The 26,121-nt window shown below is 43.4% G+C and overlaps 1 protein-coding gene across 7 annotated transcripts in view; it reads left to right on the plus strand.

Annotated features, from left to right (window-relative positions):
- Nucleotides 1-17,212, plus strand: part of pdzd2 (PDZ domain containing 2) — a 48,784-nt gene extending 31,572 nt beyond the window's left edge. For 3 of the 7 annotated variants that reach the window (XM_060065578.1, XM_060065581.1, XM_060065582.1), the window contains 18 exons: nucleotides 350-498; nucleotides 1,263-1,382; nucleotides 3,571-3,685; nucleotides 4,105-4,178; nucleotides 4,509-4,731; nucleotides 6,490-6,607; nucleotides 7,542-7,674; nucleotides 8,050-8,137; nucleotides 8,367-8,470; nucleotides 8,682-8,832; nucleotides 9,199-10,154; nucleotides 11,073-11,217; nucleotides 12,020-14,774; nucleotides 14,939-15,056; nucleotides 15,190-15,291; nucleotides 15,552-15,825; nucleotides 16,182-16,316; nucleotides 16,944-17,212. In XM_060065578.1, coding sequence (XP_059921561.1) covers nucleotides 350-498; nucleotides 1,263-1,382; nucleotides 3,571-3,685; nucleotides 4,105-4,178; nucleotides 4,509-4,731; nucleotides 6,490-6,607; nucleotides 7,542-7,674; nucleotides 8,050-8,137; nucleotides 8,367-8,470; nucleotides 8,682-8,832; nucleotides 9,199-10,154; nucleotides 11,073-11,217; nucleotides 12,020-14,774; nucleotides 14,939-15,056; nucleotides 15,190-15,291; nucleotides 15,552-15,825; nucleotides 16,182-16,316; nucleotides 16,944-17,110 — 5,927 coding nt within the window. In that variant the 3' untranslated portion in view covers nucleotides 17,111-17,212. Of the gene's footprint in view, nucleotides 1-349; nucleotides 499-1,262; nucleotides 1,383-3,570; nucleotides 3,686-4,104; nucleotides 4,179-4,508; nucleotides 4,732-6,489; nucleotides 6,608-7,541; nucleotides 7,675-8,049; nucleotides 8,138-8,366; nucleotides 8,471-8,681; nucleotides 8,833-9,198; nucleotides 10,155-11,072; nucleotides 11,218-11,537; nucleotides 11,612-12,019; nucleotides 14,775-14,938; nucleotides 15,057-15,189; nucleotides 15,292-15,551; nucleotides 15,826-16,181; nucleotides 16,317-16,943 lie in introns of those variants that run through there. The other 4 variants (XM_060065579.1, XM_060065580.1, XM_060065583.1 and 1 more) reach the window with 4 other exon arrangements.
- The last annotated feature ends 8,909 nt before the right edge of the window (nucleotides 17,213-26,121 follow it).

The raw sequence follows: 26,121 nt of genomic DNA on the forward strand, positions 1-26,121 counted from the left end.
CATTACAAAAAGGCTTTATATGACTGGTTTATATTCTTACATTGTAGCCGTTGATGCCAAGGTATGTTCCCAAAAGCCCTCCGATACGTCAGCTGTTTAGTAAGGCTTTACTGTCTATGATAGGCCATCAGCATCGACTTGCTGTAACACGCGCTCCACAGGTTCTCTTTGTACGTTGAAAAAAAATCAGGGTACAAAACACCATGGAGTCATTCATGACTCAAAGAAACTGGTTCTTAGGAATGTTTTGATGAAAAGTTTTGATGAAAGATCAGGGAAAAGGATGAATGAACTGTTTTCCCTGCTAGGCTTGTTATGTCATTTCTACAATCACTTTGTGAATGAAAAGGAGGCGGGACTCGGCTGGAGTCGGTGGGTGAGGACGATGAGCTTGTTGTGGAGAACACTGAGGCCAGCGGCGGCTCCTTGGAGAAGTCTGCCCACGGCAGGCGGAAGCACTCCCTGCCCCAGCAGCTGGACACCACAGGCACGCGGCAGGTCAGTCCCAGTCAGCCAAGTCAACCCAGTCGGTCCTAGTCAGTCCCAGGCCTTCTTCAGTCCTCTCAACCATCTGCTTGATGTGTGTATTCTGCTCTGCATATCCTGTTGAGTGAAATATGAACATGGGAAATGTACAGCGCGCATGAGGGCCAGGATATGATAGAGCCTAGTCTTGGTTACTGGTGTCAGTCTACTCTAAGCACGCTTTCGGCCATGTCCACAGTCAACACTACACCAGTTGAATGCAATATGCAAACACAAGTGCACCGGCTTGTGTTTGTGGTATCACAGGAGGTAGATAGGTTGATAAATCACAGTCTGAATAACAGTCACAAAGAATGTCAAGAAAGTCTGGTAGCCTAGCCAACTTAAAAAAAACAATCAAACCAAACCTCTAAATTAAATGTATTATTATTATTATTATCTTGTTGTATACAGTGACCAAACCATTTAGACGGTTTACGTAGTTTTTTGGTTACTTGTCCGTCTTCAGTCAACCCTGGTCCCTGGGAGCATCCCGATCTCTCTAAATAGAGTTGTTTTATCGTTCTTGCTTTACTTTTATCATTTCAATATGGACATGGTCTTTACAACATATTGAGAGCATGCATTTGCTAACATGATAAGCACAGCCAGTGCTTTGTAAGAAAAGAAAAGGAACCGGCCCAATTCTAAATACAGTTCTGATACAAAAAATCCATGTTTTCTTTACCTAATTTCTTCTTTACCTAATTCCTTCTGTATATTATTTTTGTTCAAAGGAATATCAAATAGTCAAGAAATCGGCTCGTTCATTGAGCACGGTTCAAGTGGAGTCACCATGGCGACTGGCCCAGCCGTCTATTATCTCCAACATTGTCTTGATGAAAGGACAGGGAAAGGTGAGTAGCAGCATTTGAAGTGATCCTACCCCTATATGCTTCCATCCATCTTTGGTTGGTTCTTCTCTTTGCATTTTGTTTGGCAGGAGAGTCTTTCGTTTCTGAATGCCTTTCCTCAACAAATAATCACAACCACACTCCAAAATCTGTTTAATTAATCAGTTTAAATCTGCCTTTTTTTGACATTGTTGGTAGCATTCATTTTTCGAAGATGAGTTGAACTACGGCAATGAGTTCATGTTGTTACTGCCAAATTGTCCATGCTCTAAACCAGGCCTATTCAACTAGAGGCCCGTGGGCCAAATGCGGCCCCTCTTAATTTTTTTCTGGCCCGCAAGAGGTTGCATGCAAAAAATAAATAAAATAAAGGAGAAACATAGTTGCATGCAAATCAGGTTTCTGTGTGTAGCCGGTGATACTAGCCAGTATCAGTACTCCACAATCAGGAACTGGCATCACTTATTCTGACAATGTTTGGCTCAACCGATACATGTGAGTCTAGCTTTTCTCATATGAATGCCATCAGAACAAGGGCACGTTGCTCCATGAACTATGAAAAGCTGCATGAGTGTCTCAGGATGAGCCAAACTAGGCAAACAAACAAGGCAGTGCAATCTTTCTCACTGACTCACTGGTTCAAAATGTCTCATATGTACAGTAGTTCTGTTTTGTGATGATTCAAACAACATTGTTGAATTCTAAATACGTGTCCAAAATATGTGAGAACAAAATCTTTTATAATGATACAATGATGATTAAAAGTGAAGAAGGAAGGAATGCCTCTGAGAAGTTTATTCCATGTAGTAGTACTATATATATTAAGTAAACACTATCTTTAAGTACGATTTATTTGCAGCGATTCATTCACGTAGTTTTACTCTGTGTGGCCCATGAACCCCCAGTGGTTTTCCTTTTCGGCCCACTTGTTAAGGAGGTTGAATAGCCCTGCTCTAAACCATGTAGTTCTGCAATTCCACTAGCTATATCGATAAATATAAAATAATACATTTACATTTACTCAGTCATGTACCTCCGCTCCTGGGATGGCATACAATTTTCCAGAGGAAAAGCATATCCTTGGGGAAGCTGGTTTTGCTGTGTTTTACATATTGCAGCTACACACACACTGCAGCTACATAGAGGTTTAGCTGATTACAAAACATAAACTTTAGAAGTTGTCTTGAATATAAATAGTGGCATCAAGTTGTTAACATTTATGAGTTGGTCTATTAGAATGGAATAGATGTAAATGTCTGATCCATCTGCTTTCAAAAAAGTATGTTAACTACAATTTAACAAGTGCAGCAGACCATATGCATGTCTCCATGACACCACACAGACCCATGGCCGGTCCGGAGAGGGAAAGTCTGAATGCTTTCAATTTTTTCAAGAGTGCCTGAAGAGGACTTTTCCTGCTCCAAACGCACACACATTATCACACATTTTAGATGAACTGAAGGATCAGTTCCCAACCCCCCACCCCCTTTCCCAAAGGGTTCAAAGACCCTAACCACACTTCTTCTAAAAATGCTGTGCACATATCTTATCTATGAAAAGGCAAAACCTGAGCCCCTATTGGTAGCTCCGAGCTCCAAGTGTCCTCTTTATTAAAAGCCATTCGTTTCATGCAGCAAAACGTCTTTAAAAGGTTTGAGTCTGGTTAGCTATGATTCGATTCAATTAAACATTACAAGTAGGCTACTATAGAACAAAAGCATCGAACCAGCAGTGCAAAAAGTGAACAAATAAAATGAGGTTGGCAGAATATCCACAGTTCAATACTGCTCTTTCCAAAGTCACCAACGGCCTCCTTCTTGTGGCTGACATGGGGAGAGGGCTATATTTATTAATCCATCAAATGGGTTCGCTAAATGCATCGTTTCTCATAGCTTAATGCCACAGTCATTGCACCCCCTCTGCTGGTGAATTAGTGTTAATACAGGCAATATATATTACAGAGGAGCTCAACAATGCTATTTATGAATAAATACGACCGATATGACCTCATCTTTTTCTTGCCTCGATTGACCCATGCCATCAGTATTTTCAGAGCTTCAGCAAACGAAGGTCTAGTGTTTAAAACGTCACCATTACTAAACGAGGGGATTCATTGTAAGTTGGACCAGTGCAGGAGTCTTTTTGCAATCAATCCATTGTGATCCATCCTCCCGGTCCTCTCCACCTGCAGGGGCTGGGCTTCAGTATCGTTGGAGGTCAAGACTCTGCAAGGGGCCGGATGGGTATTTTTGTCAAGACCATTTTTAACAATGGAGCTGCTGCAGCTGACGGTCGCCTCAAAGAAGGTAATAATGACCTCCTATCTCTTACAGGCCTGCCATTGGTCGATTCCTTGATTCGTTTTACATTTGGAGAATCACGTAATCATTTATCTGGTACACATACCAAACAATGCTGCAATTTTTTCAGAAACTCAAAATATTTTGTAGATGAATCTTATTTGTAAAATATATTGAAAATATACTTTGATGAAGCAAGCAAATTGAACTACCAATTTGGATTCTTAACTTAAACATAACTTATTTGTGTCATTTTATAAAAAAAATATGTAACATTTTTTTGGTTGAATTGATGACAAATGTTGCGGGCCTATTGTGAAACTACATTGAGAACAACAAGCACTGTTCACAATGTAGCTCTGCTTATCTTTCACCCTGTCTGAGTGTCCTTCTCTCCTCTTTCTTCCGGTGTGTGCAATCTGTAGGAGATGAGATTCTGGAAGTGAATGGGGATTCTCTTCAAGGTCTTACCCACCAAAAAGCCATCCAGACCTTCAAGGTAAATGTTGCAGAATATTTAGCACATTTCCTTGACTATGGTTCCTGCTCGCTGCATTGATGAGGATTTTATTTAAAATCGTATCGACGGTCAGGCCACTGACCCCAGAGCTGTTATTTAGCACTGTGGCTTACATGCCATCATGCAAACTAACGTCTTTGCTAGTTGGAACTAAGTATAAAAGTTAAGACAATTCAAAGTTCAAAGTATTCTTGAATGTTTTCAAGATCTAGATCTCGGTGGTTTGGAAAGGCTTTTTTTTTTTGCATGTCCACATCTGAATGTGGTGTTAACATTGAGAGGTGTGGTGATGTTCCCTCTGCCCTGCAGCAACTGAAAAGAGGGGTCGTGACCTTGACAGTGCGGACGCGCCTGCGGAGCCCCAGCCTGACGCCCTGCCCCACCCCCACCCTCCTCAGCCGCTCCAGCTCCCCCGTCTCCAATGCCAGTGGCGGGACGCCCGTCCCCCCAGGGAGCGAGGAGGCTGAGGGACGTAAGCCTCCGGGTCCTGGCCCCAAGGACCGCATCATCATGGAGGTCTCTCTCAACAAAGGTGGGTCATTCTGTCTCCATAAAGGTTGGTCAGTCTGTCTCTATAAAGGTTGGTCAGTCCGTCTCAATAAAGGTTAGTCTGTCTCAGTAAAGGTTGGTCAGTCTGTCTCAGTAAAGGTTGGTCAGTCTGTCTCAATAAAGGTTAGTCAGTCTGTCTCTATAAAGGTTGGTCAGTCTGTCTTAGTAAAGGTTGATCAGTCTGTCTCAGTAAAGGTTGGTCTGTTTGTCTTAGTGAAGGTTGGTCAGTATGTCTTTCTAAAGGTCTGTCTGTCTATAAAGGTTGGTCAGTCTGTCTTAGTAAAGGTAAGTAAGTCTGTCTCTATAAAGGTTGTTCAGTCTGTCTCAGTAAAGGCTGTTCAGTCTGTCTCTATAAAGGTTGGTCAGTCGGTCTCTATAAAGGTTGGTCCGTCTGTCTCAGTAAAGGTTGGTCAGTCTGACTTAGTGAAAGTTGGTCAGTCTGTCTTTTTAAAGGTCTGTCTGTCTCTATAAAGGTTGACCAGTCTGTCTCAGTAAAGGTTGGTCAGTTTGTCTTAGTGAAAGTTGGGCAGTATGTCTTTCTAAAGGTCTGTCTGTCTATAAAGGTTGGTCAGTCTGTCTTAGTAAAGGTAAGTAAGTCTGTCTCTATAAAGGTTGTTCAGTCTGTCTCAGTAAAGGCTGTTCAGTCTGTCTCTATAATGGTTGGTCAGTCGGTCTCTATAAAGGTTGGTCCGTCTGTCTCAGTAAAGGTTGGTCAGTCTGACTTAGTGAAAGTTGGTCAGTCTGTATTTTTAAAGGTCTGTCTGTCTCTATAAAGGTTGACCAGTCTGTCTCAGTAAAGGTTGGTCAGTTTGTCTTAGTGAAAGTTGGTCAGTCTGTCTTTCTAAAGGTCTGTCTGTCTATAAAGGTTGGTCAGTCTGTCTTAGTAAAGGTAAGTAAGTCTGTCTCTATAAAGGTCGTTCAGTCTGTCTCAGTAAAGGCTGTTCAGTCTGTCTCTATAAAGGTTGGTCAGTCGGTCTCTATAAAGGTTGGTCCGTCTGTCTCAGTAAAGGTTGGTCAGTCTGACTTAGTGAAAGTTGGTCAGTCTGTCTTTTTAAAGGTCTGTCTGTCTCTATAAAGGTTGACCAGTCTGTCTCAGTAAAGGCTGGTCTGTCTGTCTCAGTAAAGGTCAGTCTGTCTCAGTAAAGGTTGGTCAGTCTATCTTAGTGAAAGTTGGTCAGTCTGTCTTTTTAAAGGTCTGTCTTTCTCTATAAAGGATGGTCAGTCTGTCTTAGTAAAGGTTGGTCAGTCTGTCTCATTAAAGGTCAGTCTATCTTAGTGAAAGTTGGTCAGTCCATCTCAGTAAAGGTTGGTCAGTCTGTTTCAATAAAGGTTGGTCAGTCTGTCTCAGTAAAGGTCAGTCTATCTTAGTGAAAGTTGGTCAGTCCATCTCAGTAAAGGTTGGTCAGTCTGTCTCTATAAAGGTTGGTCAGTCTATCAGTATGAAATTTAATAACAATGCATGAGTAGCATTGCGTGTGGTTGACATCAATGCAACATCTGTATGTACTTCAAACTCTTCACATCAAGATTGAGTGGCCTGAGATTCTGAAAGCTGATAGATATGTAGATAGAGTTTGTCTGCACCTGTTTGTGCTTTGCACTTAATGTCTCTTAATGCACTATACAATTGTATGATTAACAAATACTTTACATTTTTTTCATGAGCCATTACCAAAGCAGAAGAATAAAGTACAACTTTCAAAGGATATGGCCTCATCTTCTTCATTGTCTTTATCTCTAGAGCCCGGAGTAGGTCTGGGCATCGGAGCGTGCTGCCTGACCCTAGAACACTCTGCCCCTGGCATTTACATCCACAGTCTAGCGCCAGGCTCTGTGGCCAAAATGGACAGCCGGCTCAGGTGAGATGACCTGGGTCTTTTTGTCTCGAATCAAAGCCTGAAATGTACTTCTTACTCTCTTGAGCGATCAGCACGCAGCTAACAACATGAATCAGCACTGCTCTTTCCTCTTCATGTTCTGTTTCTTCTCCTCCTCCCATCCTCTCTCATTCCTCCTCTGTTTGCCCTCCATCTACTTGTGCTTGTGATACATTTCGTTTTTGTCGACTGATTTCATGCAGAATGAGAATGAGGATTTGATTGGTTTGCTTTTGTTTATTTTGGGTTTTCTTTTCTGTGGTGTTTGAAAGTAGAGTAAGTACAGTGTCATAATTCTGCCCTTGCAGTGTGCTCTTCGTTCAAAGCTAGACAGCTAGTTAATACTCTAAACTCCTCCAAGAAACACAGAAGGCGTGACTTTTTTTTGCATTGTATCCTCTTGGATTTTTGCTTTTGTTTGTAAAACTGAAATATTGAATAGATAAGAAAACAACCAGTACCCAGACAATAGCATGTGCATATGAAAGGTATGTATCATTCACGTAACTATGTGAATGCAAAAGTTCTACCAATGTATAAAGCAAACACTGTAATGTACTGCATGAAAACATAGCTTGGCTATCGCAGGTACAGGTCACAAAGGGTATTAGTGAGTAGAGCTATCAACTGCTGTAACTGCTAGCGTGTGAGACCAAAACAATAGAAACGTTTCTAACATAAAATTCTGTAAGCAATGCAGGATTATCAGAGATACATTCAAGAGCATTGTGAATCTGGCACTGTGTCTGTGCAGAAGAATGGGCTTGACAAAATAATTGCTTCATGACCGGTAGATAGCAGTGCGCAACATGTACCAATACAAATTAATTACGTATAACGGTTTAACTTTCAATTATTATTTTCCCATTTTAATATATGCAACTGATACATATTTGTATTACTGACTTCCCTTTAGTCGTGGCGACCAGATACTGGAGGTGGATTCCGTGAGCCTACGGCATGTAGCTCTGAGCGAGGCCTATGCCATCCTCAGTGAGTGTGGCCCTGGGCCTGTCAGCCTTATTATAGGCAGACACCCCAACCCAAAGGTAAGAGCCACAGCTTCTCCCATTTGCTGTTACTGATTCTCCAATTGGGCACTAATGAAAACCATTTACGTTAGAAATCCAGATGAATATAGTTGTCTACATAGTTGGATCAATCTGCAGTGAATCTACCTGATCTAGATTAGTGGTCTACATTTTTCAGGCCAGTAACACACATTGCTAGACTTCTTTCTAATGTATAGTAATGTTCCAAACAAATGATCTAAACAACGTAAATGTATTTGTCACTGCTAATGGCATCACTTCCAGGACCTTAATGCATCATAAAAGTTGTCAAGAGAACTCATAACCCAACACAGCAAAGTTCTCTCCTTATTTAAACCCATTTCAAATGATTGCTTGTCCTTTTTGGGGTAGGTATCAGAGCAGGAGATGGACAATATTATCGCTCGTTCCACCCATCGGGACAGCACAAGCAAGGATGGCCACTTTTGTCACACCTTAGGTCTGTGTTTTGCCTCTATTTCTTGCTGTTTTAAAAACTGATCGTATGTTAGTACCGGCTACAGTTTCCAATGTTCCCCAGGGAACTCCTTGAACACCCTTTAGGCACTGTTCATATTCTGGGCAACCTTCTTCCCACGATGAGCATGCAAATGCTTTGCATGCTGAAACGAGGAGTAGGTCGGGTTAGATATACAGCTGTTGTTCTGATCTGTATTTTAAATGTGCAGGTCTGCCCTCCAAGAGTCCCTCCCCAACGGTCAAGGCCAAGCAGGGAGAAGGTTCTCCAAGTCTCAGCTGGACCATGAAGAGGTTTCTGGAACCGGCCAGCAGGGTAAGGATTTCAGAAAGATCTTGAGTCCCACAGTGTTGATCTCCTGAAAATATATATCATCATAGTTGGTTACCAGCAGTTGTTGGTGAAATTAGATAAAGAAAGTTTTCAGTGAGATTAGAAACCTAATATGTTGAATATCTTTTGTTTGAAGACAAGAAAGTAACTAGAAATAACTAACTAAAATACACTATACATTTTCTATTCACAGCAGGGGTCCCTGAGCTCTGAGGCTGAGCTTTCCCAGTATTTCTCCCAGGAAGTGACCAGCCCTTCAACCCTATCTGCGTCCACTACACTGGGTTCTTCTGACTATGATGCACCTCATCACACCCAAGCAGATCACCCAATCGCTCAGAGTGGTAATGTTCTGGTCCAAACCATCCAACAATTTAAGGAAATGAAACTCATAACCATATTGCATAATATCGTATAGGTTGGCATACCAAGGGAAAAATTGTGATCCATTAGAAAAGTTACTATACAAATGATATGATATATATAAATATATATATATAAGCATTATAAAGGTTAATAAACGGATCAGTGATCCATGGTTATTAAATTCCATTGGTTCAAATACATATATAGTAAATATATTCATTTGAAAGCTCATTCATTTGAAAGCTTGATTTGATGTTGGATGTTCAAATTTCTTGGTTCATTATAGTTACTTGGATTACTACTAAAAAGTGATTCTTCCTCGTCCCCATGGCCTCTTTCTACAGAAGCAGAAAGTGGTTGCATGTACCAAGCATCAGACCTAAAGAACAGCAGCAGCCCCGCGGTCACTAACCACCACGTGGACCTAAATCATCAGCAGAGTGTCACCGGCAGCCCTTCCTCGGTGCGGAGCCCTCTCCTACGCCAGCGCCGCGTAATCTGCTACGAGGAGGACCACAGCGATGACGACAACAACCACAATAAGAACCCCCGAGATGCTGAAGGCTTGCTGCCGTCGCGCAGGACAGCCAACATCCGGACTGCTGACCCTAGCATTTCACATGTTTCCCATGCACCCGAGAAGCACTCTGAGATGGTTATCGCAGCGTCGTCCGTAGAGGTGGACGAGGAAAGTCCTGACGGGGGAGATCTGCGACAGCTTTGGAGGAGTGAGGCAACCACGCCGTTCTACAGCAGCTCGCTGGAGTCTGAGGAAAGCGTGGCTGTGACCTCCGGTTCAGAGTCCCCCTTCGCACCCATACGCAGTCCCTTTGACCTCGAAGCATGCAAAGCGGCTGATGTTGGCTTTGTGTCCGGTAAGCTGGATGTAAAGAAAGACCCTCAGATCAGCCGCGACGGTGGACAGCTGGAGTCAAAGCGCTCCCCGAAGCTGGAGCACAAAGCGGTGATGCGTGTCAAGAGCATGATGAGCATTGAGGTGCCCAAAAACGGCCAGCCACCAAAGCTCAAAGGAGGTGTGGATCTTACTCTGACTTCAACGTCTTCCCAATCCCAATCCCAAGACACACCCTCAGGTGGAGCCCTGGCCAGGACCCCAGCATTGCCTTTGCTTCAATATGGCAGGCGAGCAGAGGGCAGCGAACTAGCTGGTGTGTGCACCATTGACAAGGTAGTCTTGAGGAAGAGCAAGGAAGAAACCTTTGGCCTAGATCTGGAGATAAAGTCATCCCCTCTGAAAGTGGTCATCACTGCGTTAAGACCAGGAGGGGCTGCTGAAAGGGTATGTGTTATTTTTGACAATTTTAATCCTTCAAGTGGTCCAACGCCTTTTGTATCATATAGATCACGGTACCATGCGCTCTGTTTACAGTGGATGTATCGCAATGGCGAGGTGCACACAGCCTTTGGCCATGTTCTGTAAATATTCGAAAACCCTCTGGGTGCTCCGGCAGGAGTCCTGGAGCTCTAGATCTAAATAATATCATATTATGCATAGATCATATAATGTATATTATCACGGCCAAAAGCTGTGTGCGCCTCCAGACGATATTATCAATCTCAAACGACTGCGTCGGGTTCTCCGACGTCTCTGGTTCTTCCACGTCCACGTCCACATCACACATTTGAAGTAGACTGAACCACGACATGGAGGAGAAAGGGATTGTTGCCCGCGATTGTTTCCCGCCGGAGCCAACAGCAGAACGGATATCCAAATATCAAAGACACCTGCACTTTGCGTTACAGTGTGTGTAATCACACACACACACACACACGTGGCGCTCGCACGGTCGTAGCTCATTGTCTCATTGGCTGGCCAAATTCTCTAGGCGGCCAATGCAGAGAAAGGGGAGGAGCTTGGCCCCTTATGATGACATATGGGGCCACATTCCAAATCAGCGCGCCTGAGCTTCCATTTATTCAAAGGCGAGCAGGATACGTAGTGCTCGTTTTACACCAAACACAAGTTTAAGCCACTGGAGGACGATAGGCAGGCTAGGGGAACTCATATTAATGTTAGAAAACCTCATAAAGGGAGATTTTCATGCCATGGGACCTTTAAAAGGGTTCATATTCCTGACGGGATCATCACGCCATTTCATTATTTCAGGATACTTCATGATTAGTTCATTCCTTGTGTTGGTGGATAAGGGTTTTATGATGAATGCCGTTAATCTGGGCAATTCTGTTATTTTTCCAGGAATCCAATGGCAAAATGAGCGTTGGAGATGAAATAGTGGTGATTGGGGACTTGCAGGTCTGCGGATCAAACTATCAAGATATATGTGATCTCATGCGAAACCTTCCTGAAACGCTCTCCTTGGAAATCAAGAGACCTGTATCAGGTATGAATCTAGAAAATCTTCTCGACCGTAGGATGTAAGGACTGGTGACTTTAGGTCTGCTGTTTAGCATTTACATGTAGCCCCAGTGTCATAGAAATATGTCTTTAAGAAATCTGGCTTATGTAGCTCTCAGATATAATATATCTTGTCTCAAATAGGATTCATGAGTAATGTTGAAAATTGAAAGGTTTCTCTAATTGAATAGTCATATACTGAATAATAAATAATTGAGGAAAATATTAGCATCAACGGAAAATGTCTTTCGGCGTAAGAAATAACTATTTGGAGACAATAGAGCAGTTTGTCTTACTAACAAGTAGGATCACACTTCCCTTGCTGCCAGTACCCTTCGCTCCCCAATAGGGAACTGCGAGCAGCTGCCCTTATATCTATGGTGACTATCTACCTCATTTTGCCCTTAGTAGTCAATGGTAGATTGCCTAGTTGTTTTTACACGCTGTATGCCTGGTATAATATTAGGAACCTTTAAAAGTAGTAGCAAAATGTAGTACCCCTTTTGACCATTTAGACATTATCCTTATTATCACCTCTTAATATGCATTCCTGCTTAAAATGTTTAAAGTTTCTATTGGTGATGAACAATCCATTCCAGTTCATATACAGTATAACCATGTTTTTTTTGTATTTTCTATTGCTGTGGCTAAATTGTTGCGGCTAAAGCTTTGAGTCTAATTGAAATGATCAACGTCTTAAAATTGCATTCCAAATAAGTATCTGATATTTTTTGCTCTTAACTAACAACTCCTAAATAATGATTTCCATCAATCATCTTTCCACACAGCTGTAAACCGACTTTCAAGTTTGATAATGTCATCAGGAAGTTTTGATGGAGCCAATAAAGACAATGTACCCAGACTCCACCAGAAAGAAAACTATGGCCCAATCGCCACGAAAAATCCAGGAAATTCCCCACAAGGAACGAATCCCAGCCCCATAGTTCAACCAAACGAAGATTCTCAAATACCAGTCACAAGTATAGCCATTCTTAAAGGTAACTTGGGTACCTCTGATGTGACAAGTGGCTCCCCTGCTGAACCATCAGGCAATGAACCTGTTCCCTGTGGACCCGACCCACCTTGGAGTGTTGGTGTTCCTGCACCAACACAGCCCAGTGTGCACCTTTCAAACCTTGACACAGGAAGTAATAAGGGTTGCCTACAGATTGTGGGGACAAGATTTTTAAACAGTTACTCCAGAAATGTTGGCAAGTTCAAAGAGAACAATTTACTTTTAAATCCTACAAATGGACAGGGATCAGATGATGGCTCTAAACACATGTACAATATTGGGATGGATAGCGATTCGGAAAGTGACTCCATCACTGACGGCCATTCTACGGATATAACTGCCAACCTTGAAGGATCCCAAGAACTGGACTCCGATTTGGAGGAAGTTGAACTTTGTTTTCGTAAAACAGATCAGATGGAAAAGTTAATAAAAGGGACTTTGTCTCCTCAGAATACTGCCCAAAATGTAGAGCAAAACATTGCTCAGACCTCTCGTTTACTGGATGACCCTGAATTAATTTCACTGACAAGCAAAGATGTTCCTTCAGTTGCGACAGATCATCTAAAAATTTCCCATGCCTCAGGGGTCACTTTGTCTGGGGAATCTACTCTTTCCTTTGGTCATGATTCATGCAAGTTTTCCACAGATTCAATTCCAGTGCCCTTGGAGTCTTCAGTGGGCCACAGCAATATCTCCTCATGTTCCAAAGTTGAGACTTCAAGTGCTGTGTGTTTAAGCATGTATTGCACTGAGGCCCCTACATTGAATATCAAGCAATTCCCAGTATCAAATCCCAAAGAGATGGAGAAGTCTCCATCAAATACTGCAATTTCATTGAGACATGTTGAAGAGAGTGTGAACAATTTGGCATCACCAGATTCTGCAAAGTCCACCGTCTCAGACAACAGCAGCTCACAAACAACACTGTCGAGTTCTCAGTCAATAGGAGATAATGAAAGGGAAGAAGTTCTTCCCACCTGCAGGACTATATCAAATACTACCACTCCTATTCCATTGCAAAGGGCTACAGAATCAAATTGTGTCAACATTTCAGGCAAAACTAATCCCCAGGAGAAATCTCAAAATAGACCCAAAACCATGGCTCCAAGATTAAAAGGCCTGACAATTAAGAATAGAAACAAGCACCAGGAGCCACTTGTACTATTACCCACCAGAGCACAAAGCCCTGTCACTAAAGGTGCTAACTGCTCACCTCGTCAGTCACCCAAACTACAACCCAAGAAAATTGATGTTTCCAGTAGGTTAAGAGTTGCTAAACAGTCGGAGATAACATGTCCTGCGTCTCCCAAATTAAATAAAGGCCAAGATAAAGGCAATTCAAGTCATCCTGGTAGAACATTAGAGGTAGCAACATTTGACAATAAGGCAAAAGAGTGTGAACCACAGCAAGGATATCGAGTCTCTGCCAAAACATGTGGTAAACATGAAACATCTGCAACACAGAGGACATTTATAGAGGTCAGATTGTCTTCCACCTCATCTCCAACACCGGGTCAGACACATAACAAACATATGACTATAAAGCAAAGTAGCACAACTGAAAACACAGTTTTGCAAGACAAAAATATTGGAAGCCCAAATGATAGTGTATCTCCAATGGTTATATTGCCATGCCCCATCCTAAGTGTGGCCAAATCAAATGGCATCGTTAGTAAGGCAGCAGTCAAATCATCAGAGTCTATAAACGAGATGCATGCAAGTGATAGTAGTATTAAACCTTTCAAAACACCAGAGACAGATGAAAGCCTTAAGTCCAGTCGGTCAAGACTGTATTTAAAAGCAATGGAAAGACGAAGTTTTTCTACAGATGGTGCATTTTCTGTTGACCTTAATCCCTTCTCAGTCCAACAAAAGATCAAGTCTTTTGAAAATTTAGCAAGTTTTGAAAAGCCAGTAGTTAAAGGCATTGACATTCCTTCAGCTTACGCTTTAAGTTGCAGACCTTCACTTAACCAGAGGTTGTCTGGTTATATGGGTTTAGTCAGTGCTATCGACGGTCGCGCACTGAAGAGGAGTTTGAGTTCTGGTGTGGAGAACTTCAACCTTTCCTCGCCTTCCTCACTATGTCTCACCAAATCTCCTTCAAGCTTTACTTTGACTTGCTTTGATCATGCTGTAGACGACAACACAGCCACCCAGGACAAAATTATGGATGTAGCCCTGAAACCTACTGATGGCCTCAGCCCAACAACGCCACCTGTCTTTAGACAGAAGCAAGCAAGGGGGCATGCCAACCTTTCCCGCATCAAAATGCGGGAGCTCAGGGCGCTCAGCATGCCTGAATTAGACAAGCTATGCACAGAGGACTTCAGAAGCAATCCAAGTGCAGTGTATTTTAAAACTGACCCAGGGACAGATTTGATAGAATCCAACATGGACAACTGCTCTGACCAAACGGAACCAGGGGTGATTCTTATAGAAGGCAATCCAAGGGCCGTGAAAGAATCAATTCAGGAAGATGCCAGAACAGATGGCCACCACCCAGATCTCAGCGGCTGGTCAATTAGGTAAGATGAATAGGATGTTTCACGTACTGATTAAAAAATGTATGAAAATCGTTGGATAAACAAAGTCCTGCCACCAAGTTGGAAGGGCAATTAATATTTGTATTTATGAATCGAAGTACAGAAAATTTTGTGAAGTGTTGTGTGGTATTTTTTAACTCCTGCAGTCTAAAGGAGTTGGCAAATTCCCCTCTGGACCAGAGCAGGCTTCAGGCAGTGCTGTCCTTGTTGAAGAGTAAATTTGATGTGCTGTCCCTTCTCCAAGAAACTAAGGCTCTATCTGAGGTAACTATCTCAATCACAGAGTAGTATCTACAATTATTTAAGCCATTCATGTCTACCATTATTTTCTAAGTATGATTCGTTAATGACCATAGCAGAGTAATTGGACTTGACCTGGATTTTCCACTCTCTACAGGTTAAAGTTGATACTTTCTTTGTTGTCCTCGTCAAAGAAGAGGGCTCAGGGCTGGGTTTTAGTATTGCTGGTGGAGTGGACCATGAGCAGAAATATGTAACCGTAAGGACAAATATTACTAACAAAATATGTACTATTTAGTAATTTAGCAAATGCTGTTATCCAAAGGGCCATACAGGGTAATCAGCTATATGTTATTAAGGACCAAGTTTGTGTTGAATATCTTGCTCAAACCTAATCCAATCTCACTCTACACAAAAGTCAACAAAGTCAATGATGTGTAAATGATTCATTAAACAATTTACAGGGATAATCTACATATTAATTATTTCTACTGACCCTTACATGTTATTTTTGCCAAGGTTCACCGGGTGTTCACCAAAGGGACTGCTTGTCTTGAGGGCACCATTTGCAGGGGGGATAGTATCCTCTCCATAAATGGCATAAGCCTGGAAGGCACCACCCACGGAGAAGCATTGTTCCATCTCCATCAAACCCGGATGTTCTCCCAGACCATAGTTGTCATTTGCAGAGGCAAAAAAAGTGAACACAGTGGCTCTCCATGCCTTGACATATTACATCAGCCAAGGCAGCCCTCTCTGTGCACCAAGAAGAGGTCAATGGAGGCTGGAGCAGGTCAGAATAACATGAGATGTGGCCAATGTGTGCAAATACAAACACCTGATTTATTTTAAGAAATAGAACTTACTATAATATACAGATTTAAAGTGTCTGATGTTCATCATTCAATCGAAACATTGGATTATGTGTTGGATTATGATTATATTATGTATATTATATTATGTATAATGCAGTAATGCTTGAGGGCACATGCATCAATTTAATTTACAAAGCCGAACACTAGGCCCCAGTGACTCCACCCATAATTGATCACTTAAATGTGTTTGGTAGTTGTTCAAATTATTATCTAACAGCATGTTTGAATCCATGTGTGCTGTTCTTACACTGCATACCTTTCATTATTTTGTCAGTAGTTGAAGTAGGTCCTGATGGGTCTCTGAAGGTAGAACTTCACAAGACTTCTGCTGGGCTGGGCTTCAGTCTGGAGGGGGGAAGAGCCTCGGCTCAGGGAGACAGACCACTGCATGTCAAACGTATTTTTAAAGGTAAAAACCTTATCCATGAATATTCTACAGATGTATTGCTTTCATTTGTTTGAAAATCTGACACCAAAATGTCGTAATTAGGACATGCAGAGAAATACCTTCTAATTATGAGGTTAATTATTTTCTTTAATTACAAGAAAATGTCTCTGAATTATGAGATATGATTCATATTAAACTAGATAATGTATGTTATATATGTAATATATATATGCATACATTTTTACTAAATCGATGGGTGACTGTTGTGTTGTCCTCCATCTATAGCTCTTATTTCAAAGGAGGCTATATTTGATGGTCATAATAATACTAAGGAGTCAAATTAAAGAGGATTCTTATGCTGGGCTATTTTCGAGTACTGCTTCATATGTGCTTTGAGAAAAATTGCGGCCTGCAACATCAACTCTCTTTTTTTCTCGCAGGAAGTGGGTTTGTTGCCGGCCCATTTATTTTGCAAAAAGTTGATGAAGCAGTACTTTCTTATAATAGAAAATATGACCCTTTAGACTGAAACGGCTGGAATACTATCATAGGTAGTGCGTTGGAAAACCACCCATGCATCGGTCAAGGAGTGTAGACTTTAGTTTACTGCAAATGCATCGGAAACCTAGAGTACTTTGTCCACAACAGGGGGTGCTGCAGAGCTGTCCCGGGCCATTGATGTAGGAGACGAGGTCCTTGCCATCAACAGCCACCCCCTTGTGGGCCTCATGCACTACGATGCCTGGAACCTCATTAAGGCTGCCGGCGATGGTCCTGTGCAGCTTGTCATACGCAAGCCAAGGACATCCGTCTGACTTTTCTACATCACGACCAGGATTTAGGGATGGTTTCTTGCTGAAGATGGATCAAAAAGGTCACCCAATTGTCAACTTTAATTTTCTTTCATTCCACCTATAATGAGTCATAACACTTTGTGCCAGTACGTGTTACAATTTAATTAATATATTAATTTGACCGAATAAAATACAATTTACACAAGGGATATTCATGATGAATTTATAATTAAAGTGTTTGACACACAATACCATATTATACTGTCTGCAGTTTATTCTTAAGTTATTTAAGGGGTCAGTTTAGCTCAGGCGGTAAAATGAGCTCGCTGTCGACTTGCATGGTAGACTCTGCCGTCGGGGTTTGAATGTGTGCATTAACCTTGTAAGTCGCTTGGTATAAAAGCGTCTGCTAAATGCCCTAAATCTAAATGTTTTATTTTCCCTTAACAGCTTCAGATCTCTCATGAATATGCAGATCCAGTTGTCACCTTAATGTACCCTTGTCGCTTCTTCTCTGTTTTGATCCTTTTTTGTTATGAGTAACAGTGTAAGAGATGTAATTGGCCTGGCCATTCAAAGAACAAACTTAACATGAGCCGCACTTGGCCAAAGAGATCATAATGACAAAATGTACTGACAAAAAAATGATCTTGGGATAGGACTTATTGCCATCAAACGTTATATACTCATTAATTATTTGTAAATAATATCTTGTAATTATTTGTCGGCTTCATTGTAAGTTGCTTTTTTGTAAAAGGTGTGTATTTAAAACGAGGTGACGGAATGTATTATTTTTTATCTAACTAGCTCAGTGTACATTTAAATAAAAATGAAAATAACATTTCGTAACACAGCGAGGTTAAGCTTCGTACATCATTATTATATTCTATCTGATTTTCCATATTGACACAACATGGCTAATTTAAAGATTTTTTGTAAATCATTGGAATATATCTGTATAAAATAAATGTATATATATTTTTTACTGAATTGAATTCTCACTACGTGTTTCTTGGAAATAAAGCAGATAATCCCTCTCTTTATTTTGGTTTTGCACTGTGTACCTCACCCTTTTCAAATGAGATGACAGCTGCTGCAGGTATTGGAACAGAAGGTTGTCACGAAGAGAAGTTCAGTAGTTTAGATCCAAACCTTAAACTCTTCCCCTCTAGGGCCGCTAGCTGTTCCCCATACGCAGAGAGTACGCAGAACGCCAAGTACCTGGCAGGGGCCCCCAAAATTAAGGTTGCTAAAAAAATGTCATGATAATTATTCCATTATGACATTATAAAAAATATATTATTTAGTTATGAACAGGCCCATCGTTGTTTTTTCTTAATTGTGTACCCTGTCACTCAATTCGGTTTAGGGTTAACCAGCCCCCTTCCGCTTCCCTGAAATGATACAGCCTTCAAAGCTCTCGTCTCCCTGAATTTTTCTGTTAAGACGTGTTGAATAACACGTCTTAACAGCGTGCGCACGATTGCACACACACACACACACACACACACACACACACACACACACACACACACACACACACACACACACACACACACACACACACACACACACACACACACACGTCTTCAGACATCTGTATGCTAGCAAGGTAGCCATGATTTGGACTTTATTCGCAATAAACTTTGAGCACTGAAACATCATACTGCTAGCAAAGGATGGTTTTGATCCATCAACCTCTGGGTTATGGCCCCAGCAGACTTCAGCTGCGCTACTCTACGTTGCAGTGTAAAATTATGGAGACAACCTTTAAACTCTGGCTCAATCCACATTGTGCTTGTTAAAAACGTGATGTGGGCACAATGTTTGGTGTAATCCCTATGCAAGCACAGGATTTTGGACTTGGCTGTCAATTTAAATTAATTTTTGGACTGAAACTTGGAAAAAGTATGTTGCTAGCAGAACATGGTTTCAACCCATTGACCTATGGGTTATGGTCCAAGCACGCTTCTGCTGCACCACTCAACTTGGCAGTAACAACAAAATGAATTTTACTGCTATCTCTTTCCCCCTCCGCCTGTTAAATGCTTGTGTAAAAAACATTTTGACTAAAATGTGCTGCTAATTATTTCAACAGGATTGAACTCTGCCACTAATTTTGCTGCTCGCCCAATGTCTTCAGATATCCATATGTTAGCAAGGTAGCCATAACTTGGATTTTATGTGCACAAATTGTTGAGGCATGAAACATTTTACTGCTAGCAGAGGATGGATTCGATCCATTGATCTCTGGGATATGGGCCTGCCACACTTCCGCTGCGCCACTCTGCTATACAGCCAGACTTTATGGAGTCAACATGTAAACCCTGGCTCAATCCACATTGTAATTGTTATTGTACAAAAAAGTTATAATTCTATCTTGACTTGTGATGTGGGCAAAATGGCCCTATTCAGAAAGTCAAATCTCCTAATCTTTATGCCTCCTTTCCTTAACCTTTGTGGAAAACCTCATCGGGTCAAGGAAAGAAGAAAGGGTGCTTCCTTGCAAACATAGGAAAAGTCAGCACTGTTTAAAATGAATTCAACCCCACTTTTCCTAACACGCGTCATTGCATGACGGCGAGTATTGCTGACCGCTAGCGTCTCTAGCATGAAACCAACATTTTCAAAGATGGACTACAACAATTGCTCTTTTGATCCATGCATTATTCTCGTATTGATTTGAATCAGGTAGTTGCCAACAGTGAGAATAACTTAGTTTGGACTTGGCCAATGGGAATATTTTAGCCCACTTGAATCCCAATTCACATGTGGGTTAAAGGTTGCATGTGGTGGGTTAAAGGTTGCATCAAGGAACCCAAGTTTTTTTAGAATTATAACATCCTTTCCTCCAAGTTTTTCCGGGTCATCTCGTTAGGAAAGGAAATTTCCTAGGCAAAAAACACAGAATCCGTAGAGGCCCAATGTGTGGTGAAATCCCAATACCTGCACGAGATTCTGGACTTGGATGTCAAGTGCAATACATTTTTGGACTGAAACATTGAAAATGTAGGAAACTAGCAGAGGCTGTTTTCGATCCATCAACGTGTGGAGTACGGACCCAGCAAGCTTCAACTACACCACTCTACTGCCCAGGATGTTGTAAAGGAATATTTGTCCTGATCCACCGTTATATGCTTACATTTTGACTAAATGTGCTGCTAATTGCTTCAAAAAGATCAATATGGACCTTTAAGATTATTTAAAAACTGAAAGAAATAAAAAAAAGTTGAAAAAAAAGCAAATGATCAAGGCAACATGATGCAACCGGATTTTTCAGTTTTCTCAACTTTTGACTATAGTGCATCAGTGTCTCTCTCTTTTGCTCCTTCACTCTCCTTTCAACTGTGTTTCGGCCAGGATTTAAGAACGTTGACCTCCTGCCGTGTTCTTTTAGAAAAGGTTGCTGAGTCAGGATTGCTTGTAACTCATTTATTTGGTAAAGGTTTGGTATGATATCTATGAAGCAAAATGAGGGGAATTGTAAAGGCACGTGTGGAGATACGCTTAGCTGGGCATCCGTGGATGCCCTGCCTGTAGTGTTCTGGTCCCTTGTGCTATGTGTGGTGACTTTAATAATGGCCAGGCGTGGCCTCCCTAATGTGCTCTGATTGGCTAAGCATGGTGCTGTGCTCCCGCCTCCTGGATACCCGTATGTGTCCCCTGTGGCTGCGAGAATTACACTTGTTTTTGTGACCTTGAGCCTCTAGGTTTCACAAACACCTGGCCTTCTGGTATCTCCAGAATTGATACGTGAATGAATGGCTCCTTGCATCAGCTGGACGCCTCCCTAGGCTCCTCACATGAGCCGGATGCCTCTTTAGTCGCCAAGGACATATGTGGCCTGTTAGTATGAAAGTGTGAATATATGTCAAACTCCTTGAAGCAACGGAAATGAATCTATTGAAGTTGAAGTTGTTGGCCAGCAGACGAAGTCGGCGCATCAGGGCCAAAAACCACGCCAACTTCGTCTTTTATCCGAATTCGGCCTATAACCTCATACATACATCAAGTCTAACTCTACATGTTAAATGTATGATACGATGTACATATAGCCTAGTCTTCATGTTATAAATATTTTAACATTGTCTGGTTATACCTGAACCACACTCCACAAAAAGTACTACGTGTTAGTCAGATACGGATCTCGTAATAACGATAATTGAATAAAAGCTACATGGTCTACTTTTAATTACATAACAAAAAAATTTCTACTTATATATATATTTAATATATTAATATTTTATTAATTAAATATTAAACCAATTAATTTCAAACTGGAGATTTTTTTCGATTTCAGAAGGAGGGCGGGCTGCGCAGTTCACGATCTAGTTATGGGTACGTCAAACAACAATCCGATTTCTCTGATTTTTTCAGCAGACCTCCTCAAAAACTGAAGCTAACCATGTCCCTGATCCCAGTCTGAGACCAGAATGTAGTATAACTACCTTGCTCCACAGCGGAAAAAATTGTAGTTATATTTGTGGCTTTCTCTATGAAGTCAGATTCCAGAACCATGATAATGTCTGATGGGAGGGAAAAAGAAGTGGGTCGGTCCCAGGTGGGCGCCAGCATTCTCTGCTGCAGCTGCGGTGGTGGCAGCATTGGAGTTGGGCGGCGTCCGGCTGGGGTGTTAGCAAGAGAGACCACGTTTCCTGCTGGCCTGGTGGTAGATGCCTGTGAGAATCCCCCCTAACTGAGAACAAATCTCCCAGACGGACTGCTATGGGCGAGGACCTCAGTAAATCGTGGTCCATCCAAGGCTAGTGGTCCCTGAATAAGGTCCACCCTGGTGCGGACGAGGACCGAGGTGTGGAGGACGGCGCCAAAAGTCAGGATAAAAAAGATAAAACCGCTGGAGGATGGCACCAAAAATCAGGAAAAACTGATAAAATCATCTGCTTGATGCCTTAAATGCAAAGTGATGCAAAGCAACACTTGTGTGCAGTCTAGCAAGGGGGTTACCCCCTTTCTCACAAATGACCCTCTGAAAACACACATATGACCGTGTGTTTTCTTAGAAATGTTACGTATTTTAAGAACCTGAGCTACCCACACATAGACCCTAGGAAGCAGGACCAAACATATAAGCCGCAAATACTATACATAGCCACAAGGGGAGCATGACTTTACTGAAGGCTGCAATAGCTGCTCCATCCACAGAAGGCAGCACCACAGACAAGTGAGGAAGCCGAGGGTAATACGTCACACCGGCTTCTCCCACTCCTTCCGGGCCATGCAGACCCTACCATAACGATAGTTATGTTATTATAACTCTAGTTCTATGATTGTAGGCGTAGCCGTCTAGGCTTCGCCTTATGGGCTTGTCCCGTGAAAAATTGAAACTATGAACATTTAAACTATGCACCAATCAGCGTGGGCACCGCCCACATTTCCCACGGTATCGTGTCTATATAACGCGGTGTATACCGTCGCTCATCCTCCACGCTTTTCTTTCAGCATTTGGAGGGTACAGCAGGTGGGAAACTAGACGGCTACGCCTACAATCATAGAACTAGAGTTATAATAACATAACTATCGTTCTATTTCATGTAGGCTACGCCGTCTAGGCTTCGCCTTATTGGCTAAGGTGAAGCTGCGAGCGGAGCCCGATCAATGTACTCCTGCTGGACCCCAGTCAAAACGACCTAAGTCACCAGAGCACATTAAGACTCAAAAAAGCCAAGGAAGTGTAAAACACAACAGCTTAATAAAAAACTAATTCCTCCTAGATCAAGCAAGGCAATGATCAAGGGAGAAAAAAGTGAGTCTGTAAAGACTCCAGCTCTAATCCGTGCTTCATGGAACCCATGAAAAGGAAAAGAAAAACCAGAGCAACACGGTTTCCATTAGGTCCGCTACCACCAGGGGCGGAGCTACGGAATCCCGCTCTCCAATAATGGGACTCTCTCGGCCGTTTCTTATTTGAAGAAAACGACGGGAGTACCACACTGGCAAACAAAACCACCTGACAATTGGCGAGCCAATAGAAAACCCCCCTAGCCTGTTTTTCATTTGAAAAAAGGTGGGAGAGTAAGACTGGTAATCAAGTCCAACTCGCCAGCCGGCGAGAGGAAATCCAACCACGCCGCTTTAAAGAACATGTCTATATTCTTAAGCCGTAAAAGGGGTCCCGGACTCCAGCAAAGATTTGCCGAGTGAGCCCCTGGACATGTCTAACATGTAAAAACTGACAAAGGGGCCGGGGGAAGATCAAGACGCAGCCGCGCAGATGTCTTCCACCGAAACGCCCTTGAGTAGAGCCGTTGAAGCGGCCATGCTCCGTTTGGAGTGAGCTATAACGCCCAACGGTGGTGCCAAGCCCTGCCGAGAGTAGGCTAAGCAAACACCCTCACATGCCCAGCGAGAAAACCGCTGCTTAGAGAGAGCGCGGCCCCTGCTAGCGTCGCTATAACACACAAACAACTGTTGTGTGGAGCGGAACGCGGCCGAGCGATTCACGTACATAGCCAACGCCCGAACCGGGCACAGGAGATGCAACTCCGCCTCCGCCTCACTAGAATGAGGCGGGGGGTGAAAAGCCTTGAGCACAATATCCCTCGACCGAAAATAACTATTAATGTTCTTCGGGAGGAACGCAGGATTAGGTCTGAGCAACGCGAAGGAGCTGTCCTCGTTCAGCAACAAGCAACTCGGGCTGACAGACAGAGCGGTTAGCTCACCGGCCCGCTTGGCAGAAACCAAGGCCAACAAGAGCGCCGTCTTAAATGACAGGGCATCCAAAGGGGCCTGAGAAAGAGGCTCGAAAGGATCCCTGGACAATCCGCGCAACACGGTGGGGAGATCCCAGCGTGGTGTAAGCACGCGTGAAACAGGCCTAACCCGTCTAGCCCCACGCAAAAATCTTTTGACCAGTGGATGGCTGAAGATCGGTCCACCATCACAGCCTGCATGGTCAGCCGAAACGGCTGCCGCATAGACCTTGATCGTGGAGAAGGCCAAACCTTTTTCCAATAAGTTTTGCAGCAACGAAAGCACGCTTCCCACCTCGCATTGAGATGGGACAGCGTGGTTCCTCTCACACCAATTAGAGAAGGCGCACCAGTTCGCCGCATAGAGGGAAGAAGTAGAAGGCGCACGAGCACTCTGAATAGTGTTGATAACCGTCTCAGGCAAACCTTTGCCCTGCAGGATCAACCTCTCAGGAGCCAAACCAACAGCCGTCCCGAGACATCGGGCGGGTGGTGCACCGTCCCGTGGGCCTGTGAAAGCGCATCCGGCCTGAACGGTACTGGCCACGGCGCCGACCGCGAGAGCACGGCCAGCTCTGGAAACCACAGAGCTGAACGGTTCTCCGGGGCCACTAATATCAGGGACAGTCTCTCCTGTCTGACCCGTTCCAGAAGAGGAAGGATCAGCTGGAGCGGGGGAAACGCATACAAGAGAGCCCGCGGCCAAGGTGTGTGTGCCAACACATCTACCCCCAACGGGGGAAGATCCCGAGGGCTGAGGGAGAACCACCACCTGCAGTGCGTGTTCTCCCTGGACGCGAAGAGGTCCACCTGCGCTGTCCCGAACCTCTGCCAGATCAGTCTGACAATGTCGGGATGTAACCGCCACACGTCTCGGCGGGGACCACCTCGAGACATGAGGTCCGCCCCAAAGATATGGGCGCCCGCGATATGCAGGGCTCTCAGACTGAGGAGATACTGATGAGCCCAAAGCCAGAGCCCGACCGCCTTTCGGTGGAGAGCAGGGGAGCGGACTCCCCCCTGTCTGTTGATGTACGCCGCCGCCGACACGCTGTCCGTCCTGATCAGAACGTGGCGGCCGCGCACCAGGTGAAAGAAATGCAACAGCACTTTCCTCACAGCGTCGAGCTCCAACACATTTATGTGTGCTGTAGGGGGCGTGCGCCACTCGTCTCCGACCGAGTGAGAGAGGCACGTTCCTCCCCAACCAGTCAACGAGGCGTCCGTGAAGACCACTACGTAGGACGCCACCCTGCCCAGGGGAACACCCCCGAGAAGGGCGGAGGGTCTTTTCCAATATTCCAGGTCTGGCGACACCGAACGGGGAACGAGGAGCACCCTGAGCTTGTGTCGCCTGGGGTCCAACCGTTGGCGAGCAAACCACCGCTGGAGTCTGCGCATAAAAAGCAGACCCAGGGGGACCACGGGGTGGGCAGCTGCCATCAGCCCCAACAGGCGCATGGTGGACAGCGTGGTCACGTTTCTGCGAACGCGAAAGCGGGAGAGCGCCGACAGGATGGCGTCTCGCCGAGGAGGCGAAAGCATCGCAGTCATGGTGGCTGAGTCTAGGCAAAGCCCCAAGTAGAATGTCTGCCGGCTGGGGAGCGGGGAGCTCTTTTCCCAGTTGATGGCAAAACCCAGGAAGGAGAGATGGTTTATCACCAACATGAAAAGCTGGAGAGCGGTCTCTTCTGAGTTGCTCAGAATAAGCAGGTCGTCAAGGTAGAAGAGAATCCTCTTTCCCTGACGCCTGAGCGGTTCCAACGCCGTCTCCACTAGGGATGGGCGATATGGCCTAAAATCCATATTGCGATATACATGCAACCTATTGCGATAACGATATATATCACGATATATAAATCATAATAGAACCATTTCAGAACAGGTTACATAGACTCTAAGGAAAGCTAAACTGCTAAATGTATGTCGTTTTGAGAACATTTATTGTGCAAAACTAATCATACAACATAATGTTGTAGCTGCAGAGACTTTAAAAAAGAAAAAAATCTTCTGTGTAATGACGTATACTTCTCTTAATGACATAAAAATTGGTGGTGTCTTTTTAATAAAGAAACTGATACTGTGAATTAGGGAAATACGTCCAGTATTAGGCATGGCTATTTTAAATAAAGAAAAATCTTCCAAGTGTGTGCACAGATACTTGCTATTAAAACATAAAACAATAAGTGCAAAATGAACGCATATAATTTTGAAATGAACATGAAAAGAGAGCAATCACCAGCTCCTCCGTTTCGCTTTCAGCCATATTTACTTAGATGACGATGATGCGTTGCAGCCGGTTGCAGCTCGTGGCTCTTT

The sequence above is a fragment of the Gadus macrocephalus genome, chromosome 11 (assembly GCF_031168955.1).
Source record: "Gadus macrocephalus chromosome 11, ASM3116895v1".
Classification (NCBI taxonomy): Eukaryota; Metazoa; Chordata; class Actinopteri; order Gadiformes; family Gadidae; genus Gadus; species Gadus macrocephalus.